This window comes from Anas acuta, chromosome 16 (genome assembly GCF_963932015.1).
Source record: "Anas acuta chromosome 16, bAnaAcu1.1, whole genome shotgun sequence".
Classification (NCBI taxonomy): domain Eukaryota; kingdom Metazoa; phylum Chordata; class Aves; order Anseriformes; family Anatidae; genus Anas; species Anas acuta.
The window spans coordinates 15514841-15533624 of record NC_088994.1 but is presented as its reverse complement, the minus strand read 5'-3'; the positions used below and the strand labels follow the sequence as shown (position 1 = coordinate 15533624).

At 39.5% G+C, this 18784-nt stretch overlaps 1 protein-coding gene across 6 annotated transcripts in view; it reads left to right on the top strand.

Moving 5' to 3' along the window:
* The window catches only part of RTEL1 (regulator of telomere elongation helicase 1), a 46023-nt gene that overhangs the window by 23002 nt on the left and 4237 nt on the right, over positions 1-18784 (top strand). For 3 of the 6 annotated variants that reach the window (XR_011102027.1, XR_011102026.1, XM_068700820.1), the window contains exons 23-35: positions 1673-1816; positions 2542-2657; positions 3431-3554; positions 4682-4835; positions 5789-5952; positions 8798-8893; positions 10533-10743; positions 13024-13161; positions 13641-13757; positions 15671-15913; positions 16857-17033; positions 17552-17740; positions 18271-18374. Coding sequence is in view for 4 of the 6 variants with exons in the window: in XM_068700820.1 (XP_068556921.1) it covers positions 1673-1816; positions 2542-2657; positions 3431-3554; positions 4682-4835; positions 5789-5952; positions 8798-8893; positions 10533-10743; positions 13024-13161; positions 13641-13757; positions 15671-15913; positions 16857-17033; positions 17552-17740; positions 18271-18374 (1977 nt within the window). In the remaining 2 variants the exon portion in view is untranslated. Of the gene's footprint in view, positions 1-1672; positions 1817-2541; positions 2658-3430; positions 3555-4681; positions 4836-5788; positions 5953-8797; positions 8894-10532; positions 10744-13023; positions 13162-13640; positions 13758-15670; positions 15914-16856; positions 17034-17494; positions 17741-18270; positions 18375-18784 lie in introns of those variants that run through there. The other 3 variants (XM_068700821.1, XM_068700822.1, XM_068700823.1) reach the window with 2 other exon arrangements.

Genomic DNA, 18784 nt, shown 5'->3' with positions numbered 1-18784 from the left:
GTAGTTATACGTGGGGGGAAAAAAAAAAAAAAAAAAACAAGAAGAAAAATGGGATGCCCTGAAGCCTTTTCAAATTTATGTCATTATACGTATATTTTATTTCCTGTTCTTATCAAAGGGATACACCTCTGAGTTCTTTAAGGGGAATGAGCATCACGATACATTTCCTGTTGGCTGCTCACAGCAAACTTGACTCATCGGATGAGAACAAGAGTTTAGGAAGAGGATTAAAAGAAAAAACTGCAGTCAATCATGTTATAACAACATTGCTGAAAACTAAAAAGTATTGCTCAGTTTTCAAGATGGAATTTTTAGTATGTTCAGGTCCCCATGGAATATTTGGTGACCTTTCATTTACGATTAACAGTGTTGATAAGTTGATCTATGATACCAGTGGAAATACTTGCCAAGTCATGAATTACTCTGAGAGTCTTTTTGCTGCTGCCTGCTGTCTACCAAAAGAAACTTGACTCAACATCTTTTGAACCTTCAGTCCTTTTCGTCAAAGCAGTTGTTGGATCAATTCAGAAAAGCTATTGTTCTTTTTGGCTGGGACTCTAGTAAATGGTCTCTATTGTCCTTCCAACAATACTGTGTCACCCTCAGAGGAATGGAGTCTTTGGAGAGATCATGCTTTTCAGTAGTGCGCTGTTTTGTTTATTGTAAACAGAGAGTTAATAGTATGACTTCAAAATTGGAAATATCTGAGAAGATAAACCAAAAGAGCCGTGTTGTCAAAAGCTACCGAAAACTAGCTCCCTTCTCAGCCATTACTTCAAGGTTCCCTTTGATATGGTTGCTCAGCTTCTATGTTGACAGTCGGTTTTAGCTAACATTTTCTGTTCTCGCTTTTCTGAAAGAAACCTAGAAAACCAGTGCTTTTCATAAAGAGGAGATTCTAGGACAGTTGCTCTAGTTTTTTTAGTAGTTTAGGGAATGTGATAAAATTGATAGCTCCAGGTGGGTGACAGTGCATGCTGCGCTTTCTCTTCTTGTTGATTGTGCTGGTTTAAGCAGACTAGAGTTGGTCGTTCTACCCCATCCATCTGTGATATTACACTCCACCACAGCTGTTTATGCAGCATGGTAAATGAGATGGGAAAATGATTCAGCTGAAGAACAAACCAACTTTTTTTCCCCAAAATTATTTTTGTCTGTTCAACTCTGATTTTGTTCACTGGTTTGGCAGCATAGCATGAGACATAAGCATGCACAAGGCCATGAGTGACGACAACTCCTTGTACAGATGTAAGCAGCACATCTGGTGAATATGAAGTTAGAATCTGGTGTTTTCTGAGCAGATTTCTGGTAACTTTCCATTACTGCTTTGAAATGATTCTGTTCATTTTTAATGTCAAAGAAGGTTAACCATGTTCTTATTCCATCTTGTTAACAACTCAGGGTATGGAATGTTTAAACAGAATCTTCTGAATAGGGCTGTTCTACTTATCCAGGAATAAGACATTCCTTAATGGTATTGGCAGAAGTATAATTCAGGGCTTCCTAGAGGATAAAGCCAAGTTTAAAGTCCTGGTAATAAAAGCAAAAAATCTGGTTGATGTATTGCACTTGGCTAGGAATCTAATATAATGGGAATAAAGGGCCTGTGACTGCTGAACATCTCTGAAATGTCAATTCAAATCCTGTTGGTAATTAAAAACACTCTTTTCAGGCCAGTGAAGGCTTGGACTTCGCAGACATAAATGGACGAGGAGTCATCATTACTGGGCTTCCATTTCCTCCTTGTATGGAGCCCAGAGTTGTTTTAAAGATGCAGTTCCTGGATGAAATGAAAAGAAGCTGTGTGGGTGCACAGGTAATAGTGGGCAGTTCTTAACTGTTGGCTACTTGTAGGTTTGTTGTGTCTTTCTTTCTCCCTCTGTGGAACTTGGCTTTTCTTATCCTTCCAGCCTTGTGGGACCATGAATATCAAAACAGTCAGACAACGCTGGGAGTCTGTCACAAGCATATTCACATTTTTCTGATAATGTTAAGGGTTCCAAATTCTGTCTCCACTGACATGGTTGCAATCAAATACAGGCTCCAAAAAATGGTGTAATTAAAATTTCAGTTGAAGTCTTTGCGTGCATGTCATCCGTGCAGCTTTCTGAGGGAATTGTTTCACCTAGAAAGAGGGTGGGCAAGAAAAAATGCTTGTGCTGTCTGGTTTGTTTGTGGGTTAATTTTTTTTGGTATTGCTTCAGGCATAAGAATTAATGGCATTATAAATTTAGTATATTATCCTGCAAGATACCTCTTAGGTATTAAATAATATGGTCAGTCTATTGTAGTACAAAAGCTCTCAGTGCATCACATTCTAAATATATCCTGGAGCTGTATATTACTAGTTGGGTCTTCTGTGTCCCGTAAGCCAGGTGTGATGTTTGAGGCAAAGTATTCTGCTTTCCCAGTCTTTTAGAGATTGCTCAGAAGATCTTACTGATATATTTTTTTAGTGATTTAGAAGGAAATAATAACTGTACATCATGGAGAATGTTTCGCCTGGTAAATAATGTTAATTCTTTTTCCCACCTATTGCAGTATTTATCTGGGCGTGAGTGGTACAATCAGCAAGCTTCCCGGGCTGTTAATCAGGCTATCGGCAGGGTCATCAGACATCGCCAGGACTATGGTGCTATTTTCCTGTGTGACCACAGGTGAAACCTTGGTTCTGGAATATAAATGTGTCAATATCTTTGTAACCCAAAATGTGTTTGTATATTGTATGTAAATGTGCTGAGGTTACTGTTAGGAGAAGGCTACAGTTCATAAGTAGTTGAATGACTTTATTTAGTGGGTAAGATGATTATTTTCTTAAAGCAGTTCAGTTATTTGTTATCTTCTGCTCCCAAAATATACTGTCTTGGAGCTGCAGAAAGAGCTTAATGGTATTACTGCAAAACAAGCTAACTTGCTGAATTTGTTTGTAAGTCTTTTAAAAGAAAAAACAAAATGTGCATGGCAAGAGTTAGATTTTCACCCCATGCTACTGGAAATCGTGTGATTGCCACTTAAGTTTTACATTTTCTCCGTCTCTCATTTGAGACGGCAGATACCAAAACTGCAGTTTTGGAGAGGAGGAGGAGGAAAATATGGAAAGATTATATTGCTGAAACAATTCTTCAATTGATAGCCTTCAGCGTTGAGGCCTGACAGGGAATACTGAGCATGTCACAGTTCAGTACTGTGCAGTACTTGCATGGTTAAAGACTTCATGGGCAAAAGATACAAACTGGGTCATTGCATAGTATCTGGTATCAACAAAACCCTTTTCTCCTGAGTGCAGACATCATTCCATTATATTTACTTCACTGTTGCAATCCCTTTTGTCTTGCTACTCCTCTCTTGCCCTTTTGGACCATAATCTTGAATTTGTTTAATTCATTTAGGCCATCTGGCAAATAATTCTCTCCTTTTCTAATCCTACCAGGTTCACAACCAGCGATGTAAGAGGCAAGCTGCCTTCATGGGTCCGCCCTTATGTGAATGTTTATGACAACTTCGGGCATGCAGTCAGAAGTGTCTCCACGTTCTTCCGTGTTGCTCAAGAAATTGCAAGTATCTTTAAACAAAAATAATAATAATAATAATGGATTTATTGGTAATGTTGGAAACTGGGAATTCTAAGACATGAGATATGTGAAGGAGTCACTTGTTACTGCTAAGCAACCTTTCTTTGGGGCATCGTCTTGCATTGGAAGCTTTACGGGAAGGGAGGTATCCGTTATCTTCCTCCAAGAATGAGCTGTGACAGGATATGTGGTCATGCTGTGCAACTCCTCAGGTTAGATCACAAAAAAAACTTCCTTTTCCAGTCCCTCCTGAATAAACAGTGCCTTCACTGGATGGCATACAAATACCAAAACTGATTTTAGCATCAAAAAAAAAAATTTGTCTTCTGGGAGAAGGCATATATGTGAAAGAGTTAAGGGTTTGACAACCCTTAAATTTAGATCTAAGCTGACTGGTGTAAAGAGTGAGACAAACTCAGCAGTTATTACATTTCATCACTGGCTCATCTTAACTATTATGATTTCTCCCTTAGCATTAAGAAGCTCTCCTTCTCAGTAGTAGTTCCTTGATATAAATAGCAATCCTTGTAAAAGACTTTCTAATGCACTGGAGAAAGGCATAGCCAGAAATGGGCTGGAAGCCAGAACAGGGAATTCTTTGTTCTCCAAATGGAGACTAAGACTAAAATAAACATATAAATTTTCACAACAGACTTGGATTATTTCCTGGAAGATGCTTTAGCCAAATGAAATGTTATTCAAAATAATAAATTACAGATTAAGGATTTTGGATGAGTTGATCTTCTCTGATCATAAACAGGAGTTTTGTGGTACGTAAAAACGACAACCCAATGTGCATCGCCAGAAGGGGCCGTGTTGCAGGAGTAGTGTTAAGAAGCAATTGTTCTTCAACAGTGGCACAACCCCTTTTCTGTTACAAGTCACTTAGCACTAAGCCTGCTTGCTATTCTTCATCTGTGTGTGTCACCTTATAGTTATTTGAGCCTGTCATCAAAAACACGTCAACCAGCATGCTTAAAAACTCTTGACAGCAAGATTGTTGGGAAAAAAGAGATGCCTTCAGGTTGTTGCTGAGATTTTGGGTTGCAAAGGAAGTGGTGTGGAAAAGTAGATTTTGCCCGTTGTAACATTTTGTAAACTGCTTGCAGATGCCCCCACCCCAGCCACAATGCCTTTCTGGCTCTGCTGATTTTCGCAATGAAAATGATCTGGCACCATCTACTTCATCAGAGCAGATCCTCTCCCTGGCAAAAGCCAAAAATTTGGATGACCATGTTCCCAGTTTGAAGAGGAAAAGAATAGGTAGGTTTGGGTCCTCACAAATGCACTTTGTTGTTGTTGCCTTAAGACAAACAGAAGAAAAAAGAAAAGGAGGAGCAAGGGGCTAAAAACTGGAATGGAAGACAAAGCAAGGAAGGCTCAAAGACCAATGTATGAGTCTGATCAGAAGGGATATAGCGTGGCATTAGGAAACAGGAGAACCTATTGCAACTACAGAGCAGGAAGGCTGATGTGCCCTGAGTAGGCGTCCTGCAGAAGAGGAATTTATTGGAGTATCATAGATACTTTTAAAAATAAAAACTGGAAAACTGTTCTGACTAACACTGACTTTCACACGACCTTCCAACCTGTTGTTCAAATGACTCTTACACAGCTAAGAAAATAGAAAGAGGGTGTTGGCCTTGAAGGAAAACAGTGTTTCAAAATTTGTGGTACGCTAATGCAAAATAATAGTCTTTCTTGTATCAGATATTTGTTCAGAATGTTCCACTCTGTTTTGTTCCCTGTTTCTGAACAGAACAATGAAGTTGTTTTTAAACCTGTGGTTCCAAAACAGTTATGACTGTGAGATTGAGTGTGAGATTTCACATTACCTCCAAGCCAAATATGACAGCAGACTGTCATTGAAAAGGAGTTACCTTGGCCACCACCTTTTTCTCCCTCAATTTTCAACAGTGCACCTATGCTTCTTCCCATAAGTTGAATCCATGTATTGTGCAGTTGCAGAGCAAGTCAGATGAACTCGCTGAACAATTTACCTTTCACACAACTGGTAGACCCATCTCCAAATATAAGCTGGAATATGTTATAGGGGGAAAAAAGCTGTTTTCCTTCTTTCAGTATGGGTTTTCAGTTGCACTAATGAGCTGTAACACCAAACTCTGGATTGCTACATAAGATTTTGAGGCATTGTTACATCAAAGACAATGTCAGAGATAATGTGAAAAAGTTTATTTGTCATCTGTGTTATGCAGTAATGCCAGTAAGTGGAGATGGAGCATCTAGCCTGTGCATGGAATATGAAGAAAAACTGTTCTCACCTAGAAAACAACGTCTTGGGCTCTTGGATGCCTTGGAGCGCAACGAGAAGAGCAGTGAAGCTGCAGAGGAGGAAAGTGGCTTGCCAGGAGAGGAAGAGGTAATGACCATGCTGTAACAAAATACTTAATTATAAGTAAAAATTGTAGGCTCTAAAGCAAAATGGATTTGGTATTAACATAAGTACCAGTTCAACCCTCTCTTAAGAAAAACTCAATATAATCAGCACTAGAAACTGCAAGTTCTTATAATTAAACTTAATCAGTTTCATTGCCGCATTCAACTGGAGGGCCAACAAGTGCACACTTGTACTGTGCTCCATAACTGCTGACCGTTTAGATTCCTGGAAGTTAACCATGCTCTCGGAAGAGTAAAGAGCCTTCAAAGAGGTTGGTAAATATGCAGGTCCACCTGGGTGGAATCTGTGTCAGTACTTGATGTCTGACCAGATACTGAACTGAAAAAAATAAAAGAGCGTGTGTTTTTGTATGAGTACTTGTACTTTCAGATGACAATCTCTTATATGTCTCAGAAAATTAATATTTCAGACTTGTGGAGTTTCTTTTCAAAATGAGAAATCTATTACTGCATCAAGATCAAGAAAACATCTGTGCTGTTTGATTTCTTTCCTCTTGGATTGGGGTTTCTGATACATCACCATCTGAGCTGTGTTCTTGCTTTCTCAAAAGTCCTAGTTTGCAGTTGTTGTGGTAGCTCTGTATTGCCTGACTACTATCAGCGTAGTTAACTGCTGCCTTGTACACTTGGTTTGGCTAATGACGGGGTTTAGACTCCAGAAATGTCTAGATCAGCATACCTAAGCAGTTTGCTTCAGGGAAAGCGTAGGGTCTAAGGAACATCTAAAAAGCCCTAAGGGATGTGTTCAAAACAAAGGGGGGATGTGCAAGCTTTGAGAAACAGGAACAGAAAACATTTATTTGTGTGCAGCTGATGAGAAATCAGATTCATCACCCATGGGCAGCCTAGGCGTGACATGGTAGGGACACCTGAACTTATTCTTTGGAAAGCCTGACACATCTCTAGGGTCACTCAGATCCAGTGTCCTATTAACACAGCTGTACTGTTTATGGTCTAGTTCAGGATTTCCTCAAGTCAGATAAACTGATGGTCCTAATGGCCTGACAGTGAGTCAGCTCGTGTCTGCCTTCTGATACTGCATTACTACTCAGCTGTGACTTGCAGAAGACCGAGGGGGTCATCCTGTGCTGCACCTAAATTGATGACCACCGGCACCAGAGATCTGGGGTGTGTGGTGCTGATTTGATGCCTCTGAGGGAGCCAGATTTCATTCTACAAGTCTTGTGTTGAGCTGATTTTACTAACCACTGGATTTGGACTGATAACATGGCTGGTGTTCTTTCGTATCTTTATTCGCCACCCATCGTAGAGTCTGTATTACCATTTTTTTCCTTTATCAAGGTTATGCTGTATCCTTAAGTATGGAAATCAAGCTGCTATCATTCTGAAACAATTTCCTGGAGGAGGAAAATGCCCTCTAAGAAAACAAGCCTTTGTCATCTCAAATCAAAATACCAGAAATAGTCTCTGATTCCATTCAAAGAACAATTCGACAGTTTCCTTTGACCAGTTTCCCTTCTGATATATGCCTCGTGGAAGCAATATTTCTTCTGCATCGTACTACTAACGATGCAGGCTGTGTGTAGTCTGGGATTAAAAAGATGTCTCTGGGCCTTTTTGTGACTTACTGCATGTGTCATGCATGGCTGACTTGCAGCTTGCATTCCAGTTCTTCATTCTGTTACGTGACACTTAAAATATATTTAAACGTGAGCGTCCCCTGGTCAGCTTTGTCTGGAGTTCATTATCCTTGCAGTGTTATGAGTGCACTGAAGGCTGTATTTCTGAGTATCAGCAACTTGCTCTACAAACTGTCAAATCTGAGGTTGCTGGCTGACTTAGGGCTTTGTTTGTTTTTGTTGTTTTAGGTGTGTTTAATTTAGTTTGTCTCGGAAGCTTTATGATCTCAGTAGACATTTAGAAGCCACAGTAGAGTACAGGAATACTATTGTATAGGAATACTGTTGTGTTTCACTGGTTTCTCTTGCAAATGAACAACGAACGCTATTCTGTAAATGCACTGATGGTCACGTACTCACTAAGAAATTGTTTTACTGGGCAAGAGCAAAGAAATAAATCAACTTGATACTACCTGCTTTCTCAACAGGTATGGAGAAATCAACTGGCAGTATGGGGCTATCCCACAGCTTTATCTGTTGCTCAGATGAATGCTTTTAATGTGGTTGATACCGGCTTGTGCTAGTATTGGGGAGACTGCCATTAAGCAATTCCACTCCTCTTGCTTATGCCCACTCATCTTTTAGAGCCTCGTATATACCAATATTCCTTGTCACTGCAGTACAAGTGCAATTATTTGTTGCTGGGAATGGGGAGCACTAAGAATTGGTCAAACCACAAGTGTTTTTAATACTACCTTATCCCATCTGCCCTGATATTGTTTACAAGACTGCTTAGGCTACTTTTCTTAGTATCCCAGGAACCCTGACACAGGGTTTCTTCAGAAGAGAAGTACTTCCAGGCAGGAAAATGAAGGGGCATGTGAGGCATCAGGAACACACAGCTATGTGTACACTGCCAGGCCCACGCTGAAACAGCTAGCCTTAAGTCCAGTTTTGCTTCATTAGGAATCTGCACCCTCAAGACCAGCTTTTTTTTTTTTTAATTTGCTCTCTTTTGGTCCCTCTTGCTGAAGCATCCAGTGTATGATTGCTTTCCAGAGAGAGGTAAGTGTCCCAGGCTCTGTTGCAATAATTTAGGTTGATTTGTTTCACTTTTGAATGGTGTTACAGGCTGGGTTAACAAGCTTTAGTGCTAGAAATGGCTAAATTAAGTGGGTAATAACTTTAAAAAGCAATTTTGTGAATTTTCTTTTTTAATCTCTGCAGGCCCAGCGTCTGTCAACACTCTCCCTACAGTATGAGAAGAGGTTAACAGATGAGCAAAAAGGAGGAAGGAAGAAAATAAAGCTAGTCAGCAATCCAGTATGTATTTTCATGTGTCTGTGCCATCCTTTTGATCTGCAGAATGCTGTAATTTGAACTGCAAATTTCCAGGCAGACAGATGACTGATGTAGACTGACGCTGATTCCAAAACAATTACGTTTTTTCTCCAAATTGTAAATATTCATCAGCGCACATCTGAAATTTGTTTGTCATGCTCTTTCTCAAATCTGGACGTCACAGGTCCAATCAATCACAGGTTCAGGTAGGGTTAGTAGGTGAAGAGAATTGCTCTGACTGTGACTACCTTGTAAACATCACCTCCCCTTGACCCGGTGTGGTGGGTAGTTCATTCTTTTTTATTGATGTTGGAACCTCAAAGAGTATAACTGTCCTGTTTTGTTTGGGTAAGTGATTATATAGTAACAGGACCTGTGGTGGGTCATTGTTGTGCATTATGCTTGCAGCTGTGCATTATTGTGCATTGTCTCCAACGAGGATTGAGACACCATAGTAAACTCATGATGCATCGTGTTGTCTGAGAGCCATGATAAATTCGTGAGGATTCCCTGGGTGATGGTGGATGCCAGTAGTTGTCCAAGGTACTGTCCTAACTGGGTGCGCTCTCTCTGTCAAAGAGGCTATCAGTCACTTGGCATCCAACACTCATAAAAGTATTCACAGATCCCGAGGCTGATGGTATCCAAGGTGTGAGAAAGGAAACACCTTCGCAGAAGATTGTTTGCAGTTTGTTGCTATCTGATGTCATGATGAATCAGCCTAGCCCTCAAGGTTGCAGTACATCTCGTTTCTCTTAATAAGGCTTCTCCTAAGAATAGAATTGTGAAATGAGTCTTGGCTGCCTTCTCTAGGAAACATTCCTCCGAAGCAGTCAATTTTGTCAGTGGAGTAGGTGTATAACAGCATTCCTTTTCATTCCCTCATGGAAAAATGTTCACAGTTGTTAGAGGGACTGATGTTTTACAAACAGGTAGGGTAATCATCTGGGGAAAATAATACACTCGTGCCTCAGAGGATTGCCCCAATGAGATTTCTTTTGGGCTGATGCGTGTCAAGGGTCATGGGTGTATATGTTCAAACTGTGTAAGCACGTTATGATGCAGTCTCTTTCATAAAGAAGGGTTTGTTTTGAATCTCTTTCAAGTCCCTGCAGCTTGTTATTGTAGAACAAAAATGTTTCCCAATACTAGACAGCAATCTAGCTTGCATGTGTTTATAGTGTCTTAAAGAAATTTTTAGAGGAACAGAAATAAGTAAACACCTTCCATTTTTTGAATCTCGTGCTTTGTATAGCCAGAGATTTACGTTTTTTGGTTAATTCTGTTCTTAGAGGAGGCAGGCCCTGTTAGATTTGTATTTCTTCTGTGGCACTGAAGCTTTTTTTTTTTTTTAAGGGAATGCCACATGGATAGATGTTTTTTTGGATGACTACAAATATTTCATGAGACACAGTAGTATATTAGTTGAAAGCATTGCATTGTTCTATGTGTAGTCCAAGGCACACAGTTATTACTTCATGTTTAAGATGTCTTCTGCCTCCCTAAATTATCAAATGTTTAAAGAATCTTGTGGAATGTAAATTTGTTGCTTCTGTCTGAATTCGTGTGAGAGTAGTTTCTCTTGTCATTGTGTCTACTGAAAATCTTCCCATCTTTGCAGGAACCTGGTAAGATAGCAGACCCAACTGAGCCAAAGAAAGCCAGAGCTACATCCTACATTGCAACAGTGAAGCAGACCCTAAGCCAACAAAGCTATGATCTCTTCTCTAAGGCTCTTCAGCACTACAAGAAGACAGATGACTTCAATGCTATGTTGTCTCAAATGACTTCCCTTTTTATTGAGGATGAAAAAAAACACATCTTGTTACGAGGTATGACAAGTTCCCTAGTAAGTTTATATGACATGACCTTTGTCTTCCAAATAGACTTGTGCATTTCATGAGTAACCATTTTACTTTTGAAGTACACATCAATTAGGGCAATAACCATTAGCAGTCATCACTTTATATTCTCAGAACAAACAAAAAATACACTCTCGATCTAATTATTATGGCTTAGTTTGCATACTGAGAGGCTTGAAATAAAAAATATATATTCAATGGAAGCTTATGCTAGTTTTGAACTTTGCCTAAAAGAAGGATAGTTTAATCCCTGTGATTTGGAAGGGAAGGAGGTAAGATGAAGTTTTGTCTTGAAGGTCGTCAGGAGTTGTCTGTACACATTCAGAAGGGTTCAGTGTTAAAGCTGTAATTAAGTAGTCAGGATATCTAGAGAAGTCTTCTATTAAATAATGATGAGTATAAGTGATCTGGACAAGCACGGATAGTTTACAGGTTTACCTAGTATTTTCCTGGCTTCTAATGTCTGGCCTTTCCGTACCTAATGGGGGCTTACAGGAGAACTGGGGAGTGGCTCTTTATCAGGGACCGTAGTTATAGGACAAGGAGTAATGGCTTTAAATTAAAAGGGGGTAGGTTTAGATTAGATATAAGGATGAAATTCTTTACTCCAAGGGCATTGAGGTACTGGAACAAGTTGCCCAGATGTGGATGCCCCTTCTCTGGAAGTGTTCAAGGCTAGGTTAAGTGGGGCTTTGAGCTACCAGATCAAGTGGGAGGTGTCCTTGTCCTTGGCAGGGGGTTGGAATTAGGTGATATTTAAGGTCCCTTCCAACCCAAGCTATTCCGTGATGACTGAATTGACAGGAACTAGACTTCCACCAACATTTATTCTAGTTTAACAGAGTGTTTCCTCTGTGAATTTTCATTTCCCTCTCAATGTTATCAAATTGAGAATGATCAGCTTTTGAATAGAGGAGGGAACTGGAGTATGGCTGTTCAGGTTTTGAGAAAACAAGATGGAAAGTCTTTATGGAGTGAAGCTGGAGACTCGATGCGTTTACTGACTGAAAGTCAACTACCCCCTTAATGTTTCTTTTTCAGTAGATGATGCTTCATAAGAATAGTGCATATATTGCAATAGGAAAGTGAAACGCTGAAGAAGACTTTACTTCTAGTGACCTGCAATGTCTTAGCAACCCATGCAAGATTAGTGTATTTACTGAGGACCACCTTTGAGTGTTGCTTATGTCCTAAAATAAGTGATGAAATCTGTCACTCTGCTGTGTTCAGGATAATTTAGCTATCTGGCTTATTTGAATCCTTCTGCTAGTACATTAGAAATAATTTCGATCTGTGGAAATGCAGAAAGAAATGGAGTTCTGTGAAAGTCAAAAGGAATAATGGAAGTTTTCTGTACATCCTCTTGCTTAATGAGTCTGACAAAACTTTCCTGAATTTTCCCTCATTCATTTGTTTCTGTGGTTTTGTTTTGAATGGTAGGGACTTTCTTTGTTTTTTAAAAAAATATTTTAAAATAAAACATCTGATTCCGGCTCTCTTGCTTCTACTTTACAGAAAGTTTCCTTATAACAGCACGGTAAGATTTGAGTGTAAATTATTTACTCATCTTGTAATTAGCAAGGAAGCAGGAGAGGACAGAGAAGAGATCTGAAACAATCATTGATTGTTTGCTGTGCATAGAAGCAAATGGACAGGTTTTTCTGTGACTTTGTTCATCTTTAAAAAAATAAAATAGTTACTCATCTTGTAAATTATTTAAGGCTAACTTTTAAGGTTAAGAAATGAGAAGCTAAATACAAGCTCTTAGTACTAACAGTGGCCACAGTCTGTTTCCCAGTTTGCCTGTCTTACTAGTCAAGCTTTCAAAAGTTTTAGGCACGTGAAATCTAAAGTTCATTTGACTTGCAGTGAGGTTTAGGCTTTTGGCTAGTAAGCGTTTTACAGTGGAGCAGGGTGACGTATGTCAGCTATTTTTTGCTACCTGCCTAGCAGACACTTTGACCCCACAGCTTATGAGGTAATTTACGACATTTTACAGCAATTACCTGTTTCACTGAAAAGTAACCTACTTCCATTTTACATTGGAAAAATTAATTATCTACTGCTTCCTTGGATGATTGCACTATAATTGACCTCTACGCGCTTTTTAACTGTGCTGATTTGTTATTTGGCTACACTTCATTTTCTTGGTACCTAACCCAGGAGTCCTACTGTCATAAATTCCTGTAGCATTTGTTACCTGTTGTAGATTTAATTCCTTGTTTTTCCTCTCCCTGTCTCTAATGGAAGAATTTTACCAGTTTGTTCGACCTCAACATAAAAAACAGTTTGATGAAGCATGTTGCAATCTGACTGGAGTGGGCTGTGGCTACAAACCTGAACACAGCCTCCTGCAGGAAGAGAGAGAGAGACTGGCAAAGAAAATAGGTGAGGAGCTTGATTCGGTGCTGTGCAGTTGTATCCTTTGATGGGCCATGTCCAACCACAGAGCAAGATGCATCTACTACATAGATATGCAAGGGTGGAAAACAATTTTGATGAATCAAAATTTGAGCTCAGTCTGCTCTGCATGATCCTCTTGCCCACCTTCCTGTGAGCATATACAGATGCCTGAGCTTTAGTTACTGCATAGTTAGTAACAATGCCATCTTATTTCAAAAGGGCTTTTGACAGATCTGTTTAGATCTTGAATCTAGTCTGCGGGTTTCAAAACTTTGTTTTGAAATTTTTGAAATCCTGAAACATTAAGGTGCGAAAAAAGCAGGGTGTTGGCTCTTCTCCTCTTAGCAAAGAAATGCGTCAACATCCCCTAGTGTTTTCAGCACAAAGCAATGTACTTTGAAACACATTGTTCTATTTTCATTCTTCCCTAAATTCACTGTTAACATACTGGCTTGATTTAACAGAAGGAAAAAAGAGTCAGCAGAAAACAACATTCTCAAAGGACTCATACACGCAGCTGAACCCTGGACTCCACTTGAACCAGGGAGGATTTCACTTGGCAACAGGACTGACTAGTGCAGGTACACTTCATGTTAAATAACATGCACTACCTTGGTATCGTGTTTTTATGTTTTATATTGTAAATTCCGTAAATTCTGTTGGGAACCAGTGTTTCCTGTGTTCACAAAGTATAGCGGCTCTTAGTCTGCAGATAGAAATTATGGTAATTGAGAGCTTTCAGCAAGGATTGTGCAAAACAAACACAAAAGCTCATAAGTTAAATTAAGGTGAACATGAAAGAAACCGACTAAAACCAGAAACTTGCACGAGAGACTGACCTGGCATATCTCAGTGAGGGAAAGGGCGCTTTGTCATGAGACTGCTGGGGGTTTCCTGTTTGTCCAGAGTTTGTGAATGAGAGTCATTTAAGGAATGTAATTTTAGCTGAGGTCAATGTGAATCCAGGTATGAAGAAAGAAACAGTTCCTGCTTTGTTATCAGTAATGTGTACACTCCTCATATGGACAATCTTTTTTCTGCAGAAATGGAGATTAGCAAACATATTCTCACAGTTGCACATAATCTCTGCATGTATCCCTCTAATCTTGTACTGTCCAGTATTTACCTTTGAAGTCAAAGGCTCAGTTCTCATTTGATTATAGATCTTCCTAAGAACAGCTGGGAATTTTTTGTATTTCTCATAAGGAAATGAGTAGGATAGCTGGACAGCTTAGATGTCTTTCTTTAGAGAATGAAGAATAATCAAAGCCTAATCCTTTCTTTTTAGAATAAATAAGTAAATAAAATAAAAAAAAACAACCAATGTTTCCTGGCAGGCTTTAAAAGCTTTTCATGTATGAAGCCATGTTGTTTCTTCTGATTTATTTCCTTGTTTTGCTTTTGAATTTTAAGAACACTTGCATGAAATAGGGCCTTTGTGCTTTTTTTTCCCTGAGGTCTGTGAGATTGATTTTTCCCAGAAATTTGTGTAATTGAAAAAATAAACGTAATTGAAAAAATAACAGTAATAAATGTATGTCCTATTTCTATGATTCACTCCTTAAGTGGGGTATGCTACTGTAAGAAGCTGCAGATTATAAAATTCACGCCCGTGTTTTTCCCCTTTCCAGGAATGTAACTAAGTCCATCTTTAAAAAGTTCATTATCTGTTGAGAAGAATAAATATTTAAATACCAGACGATGTGATTGGTTAATTTAAATCAGTTTCTTATAATACATTTTATCCATATGTACATGCCTTCACATATATGCATATATGTGAAACAGAACTTTTTCAAAACTAAGACATATCAGAATCCACGGACCGACACTTGGAACAGAAGTCAACTTGGAGTTTAGCAGGGTGTTCTTAGCTGCACATATCTTGTACTCCTACATTGCTCGTGTGCTATCTCTTTTACTACAATTTTAGATTGGTTATTCTATTTTGACATTATGCTTTCCTGTTGCGGGGGAGGGAGGAAAGGGCATCTTTTCTCTTTTTAGTAATAGGAGGTGAGAAATCTATTCCTTAAGGCTGCTGTCAAGTTTACTTGCCCTTGTGCCAGACCATCTGTTGAAAATGCTCCTACTCCTTTGAAGCGTAGCACAAAACATGGTTTGTTGCTGACCTCCAAGAACAGCATCCTCTGTGTTTTTTTTCTCATCCAAAGTGACTATCTGGCATATTTCTCCATCTCAAAGATCCAGAAACTCCCAAATACACCAAAAGGGTTCCCAAGAATTAATTTGCCCAGTTGCTGTTGCCAGGAGCAGGTCTTGGCTCTGCCTAAGGTCAGGTTGGAAGGGGGGGGCATTTGACTATGCAAGCAGCGTTGACTTCACTACATTGGAGTAATTCAGGAAACCCCTCTAGAACTCCCCTCTGGAGTAATTCAGGAAAAGGGAAATTGATAGGAGAGAAATCAAGGCTCACCTGTTTGCCTCTGTTCCTCCCCCAAGCCCTACTCATCTTGTCTTCTCTGTTTCTCAGGGGATAATGCTGGTCAAGCTCCAAGTAAAGATCCTGAGAAAGCTTCAGGCTCTAGGAAAGATCACCTCCAGGTCCTCAGGACTACCTATCTCAACGATGTGAAAAAGACTTTGGACAAAAGCACTTTCAGCCATTTCTATGAAGCGCTGTTAACTTACAAGAAGACAGACGACTATGATGCTATGATACCAGTGATAGCAGCCCTCACCACTGAGAGGCCAGAAGACTTTCATCTCCTACGAAGTAAGGGTTATTTTAAAGCCATTATTATTTAGTTGAAAATAACATATAGGTGCTATGAGCTCCTGTGAGCAATAATCTTTCACTGTTCATAGCTAGTTTGCAAATAATAGGCTATATGCTGCCCTTGATTGCTTTGATTGGGGCCTCTCTTACTGTGCTATGTAACACCTCGGTTTCACCTTCTCCCCTGCCTCTGCTGTGAACTGCTCTGTGGGAAATAATGCATACAGCATATTCTGGGAACCACTGGTAGAGCTTTATTTATTTGTGCGAAGTATCTCTTCAGGGTCAGTGGGATATTGTTGTCTTAATGTCTCAAAATTTTTAGAAAACCACGTTTTTCTGTTGTGTTAACTAATCGGATCACTCCTGACAGTGAAGAGAAAGAGGGGAAATGAACTGTGTGGCACTGTGAGTCATAATCTCCCCCTGAGTATTCTTACAAACAGAGAGTCAGTGTCCTTACTGAACAGATGTTTTGACTGGAGAGGGCTTTATGGTGGAACTGTGTGCTTGGCAATAAATTGTAATTGGGATTTTTTTAGAATTTTTATATGTGGGTTGTGAATCCTTGTCAACCAAAGTAATGAGAAGTTTCCTTTTTGAGAACAGTTTTTCAGATATTACGTATGCTTGATTTTTGCTAGATCAGTTGTCAGCTGAAGGACCGGATCAGTTGTTTATGGTTAGCTGTAGAGGATGGAAAAATTTCTGGGTCAGTTGAGATTGTTTTCGATACCAAATGCTCACCTGTCTACTGGCAAGGAAAATCCTGTAGTTATTAAAAAATAAAAATAAAAAATCAAAAAGATGAAGTTTTTCACAAACCTGAAGATACTCTAAGGAACAAGGGTGATATTGTTCAGCTTCCAAAGAATTGCCTCCAAAACAACAAGTCTTCCATGGCCAGGCATTTATGTTAACTGTACTTTCTTTTGGGCAGGGTTTTACATGTTTGTGCGCCCTCATCACAAAGAGCAGTTCAAACAGATGTGTAAAGATTTGACTGGAACGGTCTGTGGTGGGAAAGAGAAGCAATTGCAACACACAGTGCAAGGTGAAAGCAGCGCTCCGAGTTTGGAGAAGTGGTGTGCTAAGGCAGAAAACAGCCATGTACCAGGTAGGGCATGAACATTTCTCTGAAGTTTAGATTCTTATTTAGTTACTTTGATGGGTAGAGTCCAAAAACCTTAGCCGTGGGCTAGGGCCTTCTCACAGTAGGTATCTAAAGGAAGATCAAAGCAATTGGCCATGTCCGAATTACATTTAAAAATAAAAGTATAAGATAGAAGGCAACAAGAGATGGGGGGGCACAAGGAAACAAGAAGAAAATCAATTATTGTGCCATCTTCTTTAAGCTGTGAAATTGCTAATGACAGAAGGTAAAACTTCTGCACCTAAATTGGGAAGAGTGGATCAAGATCTACTGTGTCTAGGAATAATTTACCACGGAACTTTTTCAGCGTAAAGAGACTTTTTCAGTAATGTTGTGTAATACCAGAAACTTCGGTTGCCAAGACAAAAAAAGTTGTTTTTCTACAATGAGAACTTACTGAACTTACTGCTAATTGTGTTTTGTAGAGCCTGTATGTTGTGTTCTGCGTTACGCTGTGTTGTATGCCATTGTTTTATGATCAGATGCAGCTGTTCCAAAGAGTGAGGTGCCAGAGAAAACTCAGAGAGAGATTGCCTCCTTCTGCTTTAACCAGGAAGATAAACTTGAATTGCCAAAGACTGAAGAAGATTCAAAAGAAACCAGTAATGTGAGAGCACCCACGTGCTCTGAAGTTGTACCTCTCTTTCCCCTAGAGATGGAACCAGAGTGTGGTAAGTATAGATGAGATTACCTAGATGCAGCTCCCTAATTCTCAGGAATTAGGCTAAGTTATAGGACTGAGAATTATGCTGATGTTCCGTTAAATGAGGATTGTTTCATGCCTATATTTGCACAGGTGCAATAATGTTTTGTATGGTTTACTAAGAAGAATTTGTACTTTCTGCTACTTGCATCTCCTATATCAAAGTACTTTGCTGTCTTTATCACAATGATGTAATAGTTTCCCGAGAACTTAGAGATTTTTCTCAACAACTTCCTTGTAAAGCAAGGATGTAACCTCAGTTTCTAAATGGGGTTCTGAAGCACTGAGAGATTGAATGAGGTCATATGAAAGAAATAATGCAATAGGGCCATGTATTGCATTATTAACATACAGGAACCTCTTCATAAAACTCATGGTCATTGGCTTCTGGACAACACTGGAAGCACACAAGCATGAGAATTTCACAGGTGCTAACTGAAATTTAGTCATTTCTCCCCTCTCTTTCTCTCTCTCTCTTTCTCTCTCTCTGTGCTCTAGGAAGATACCAGTGCTCTGCCTGCAAATCTGAGGATGACGTGCCTTTTAAATGTCCATTCTGTGCCTTCACTCGCTGCAAAACATGTTGGGAGCAGTTCTTAAAGGTTATCTTGTTTATTAGTTTCACTTTCTTCCCGAAGCTGCTAGGGAATCTTGTGCTTTTCAAGAGAACTGTGTGGACAGCTGTGGAAACGGAATTCCTCTGTTTACAGAGAGGACACACAAATCCTGATGGAAGTCTTAGCACTTGAGCATTTCCTCTGTCATCTTCCTTTTCCATGTTCTGCAGTGTGAGTGGAGGCAAACCTTGTCCTTACACTGTGGTTTTGACACAGATGCAGCTCCTCCCGACCTACCTTCAAATGTTTTCCCCTCCAGAGTTATGCAGGCAGCAGGCTGGGGAGTCAACTTTTTTTTTTTTTTTGACATTAATGTATTATATTGCTTAGTTTCATAAATTTTTGCAATCTAAAAACCTCCTATAAGACGCTACCATGAGATGATGCAAATTCGT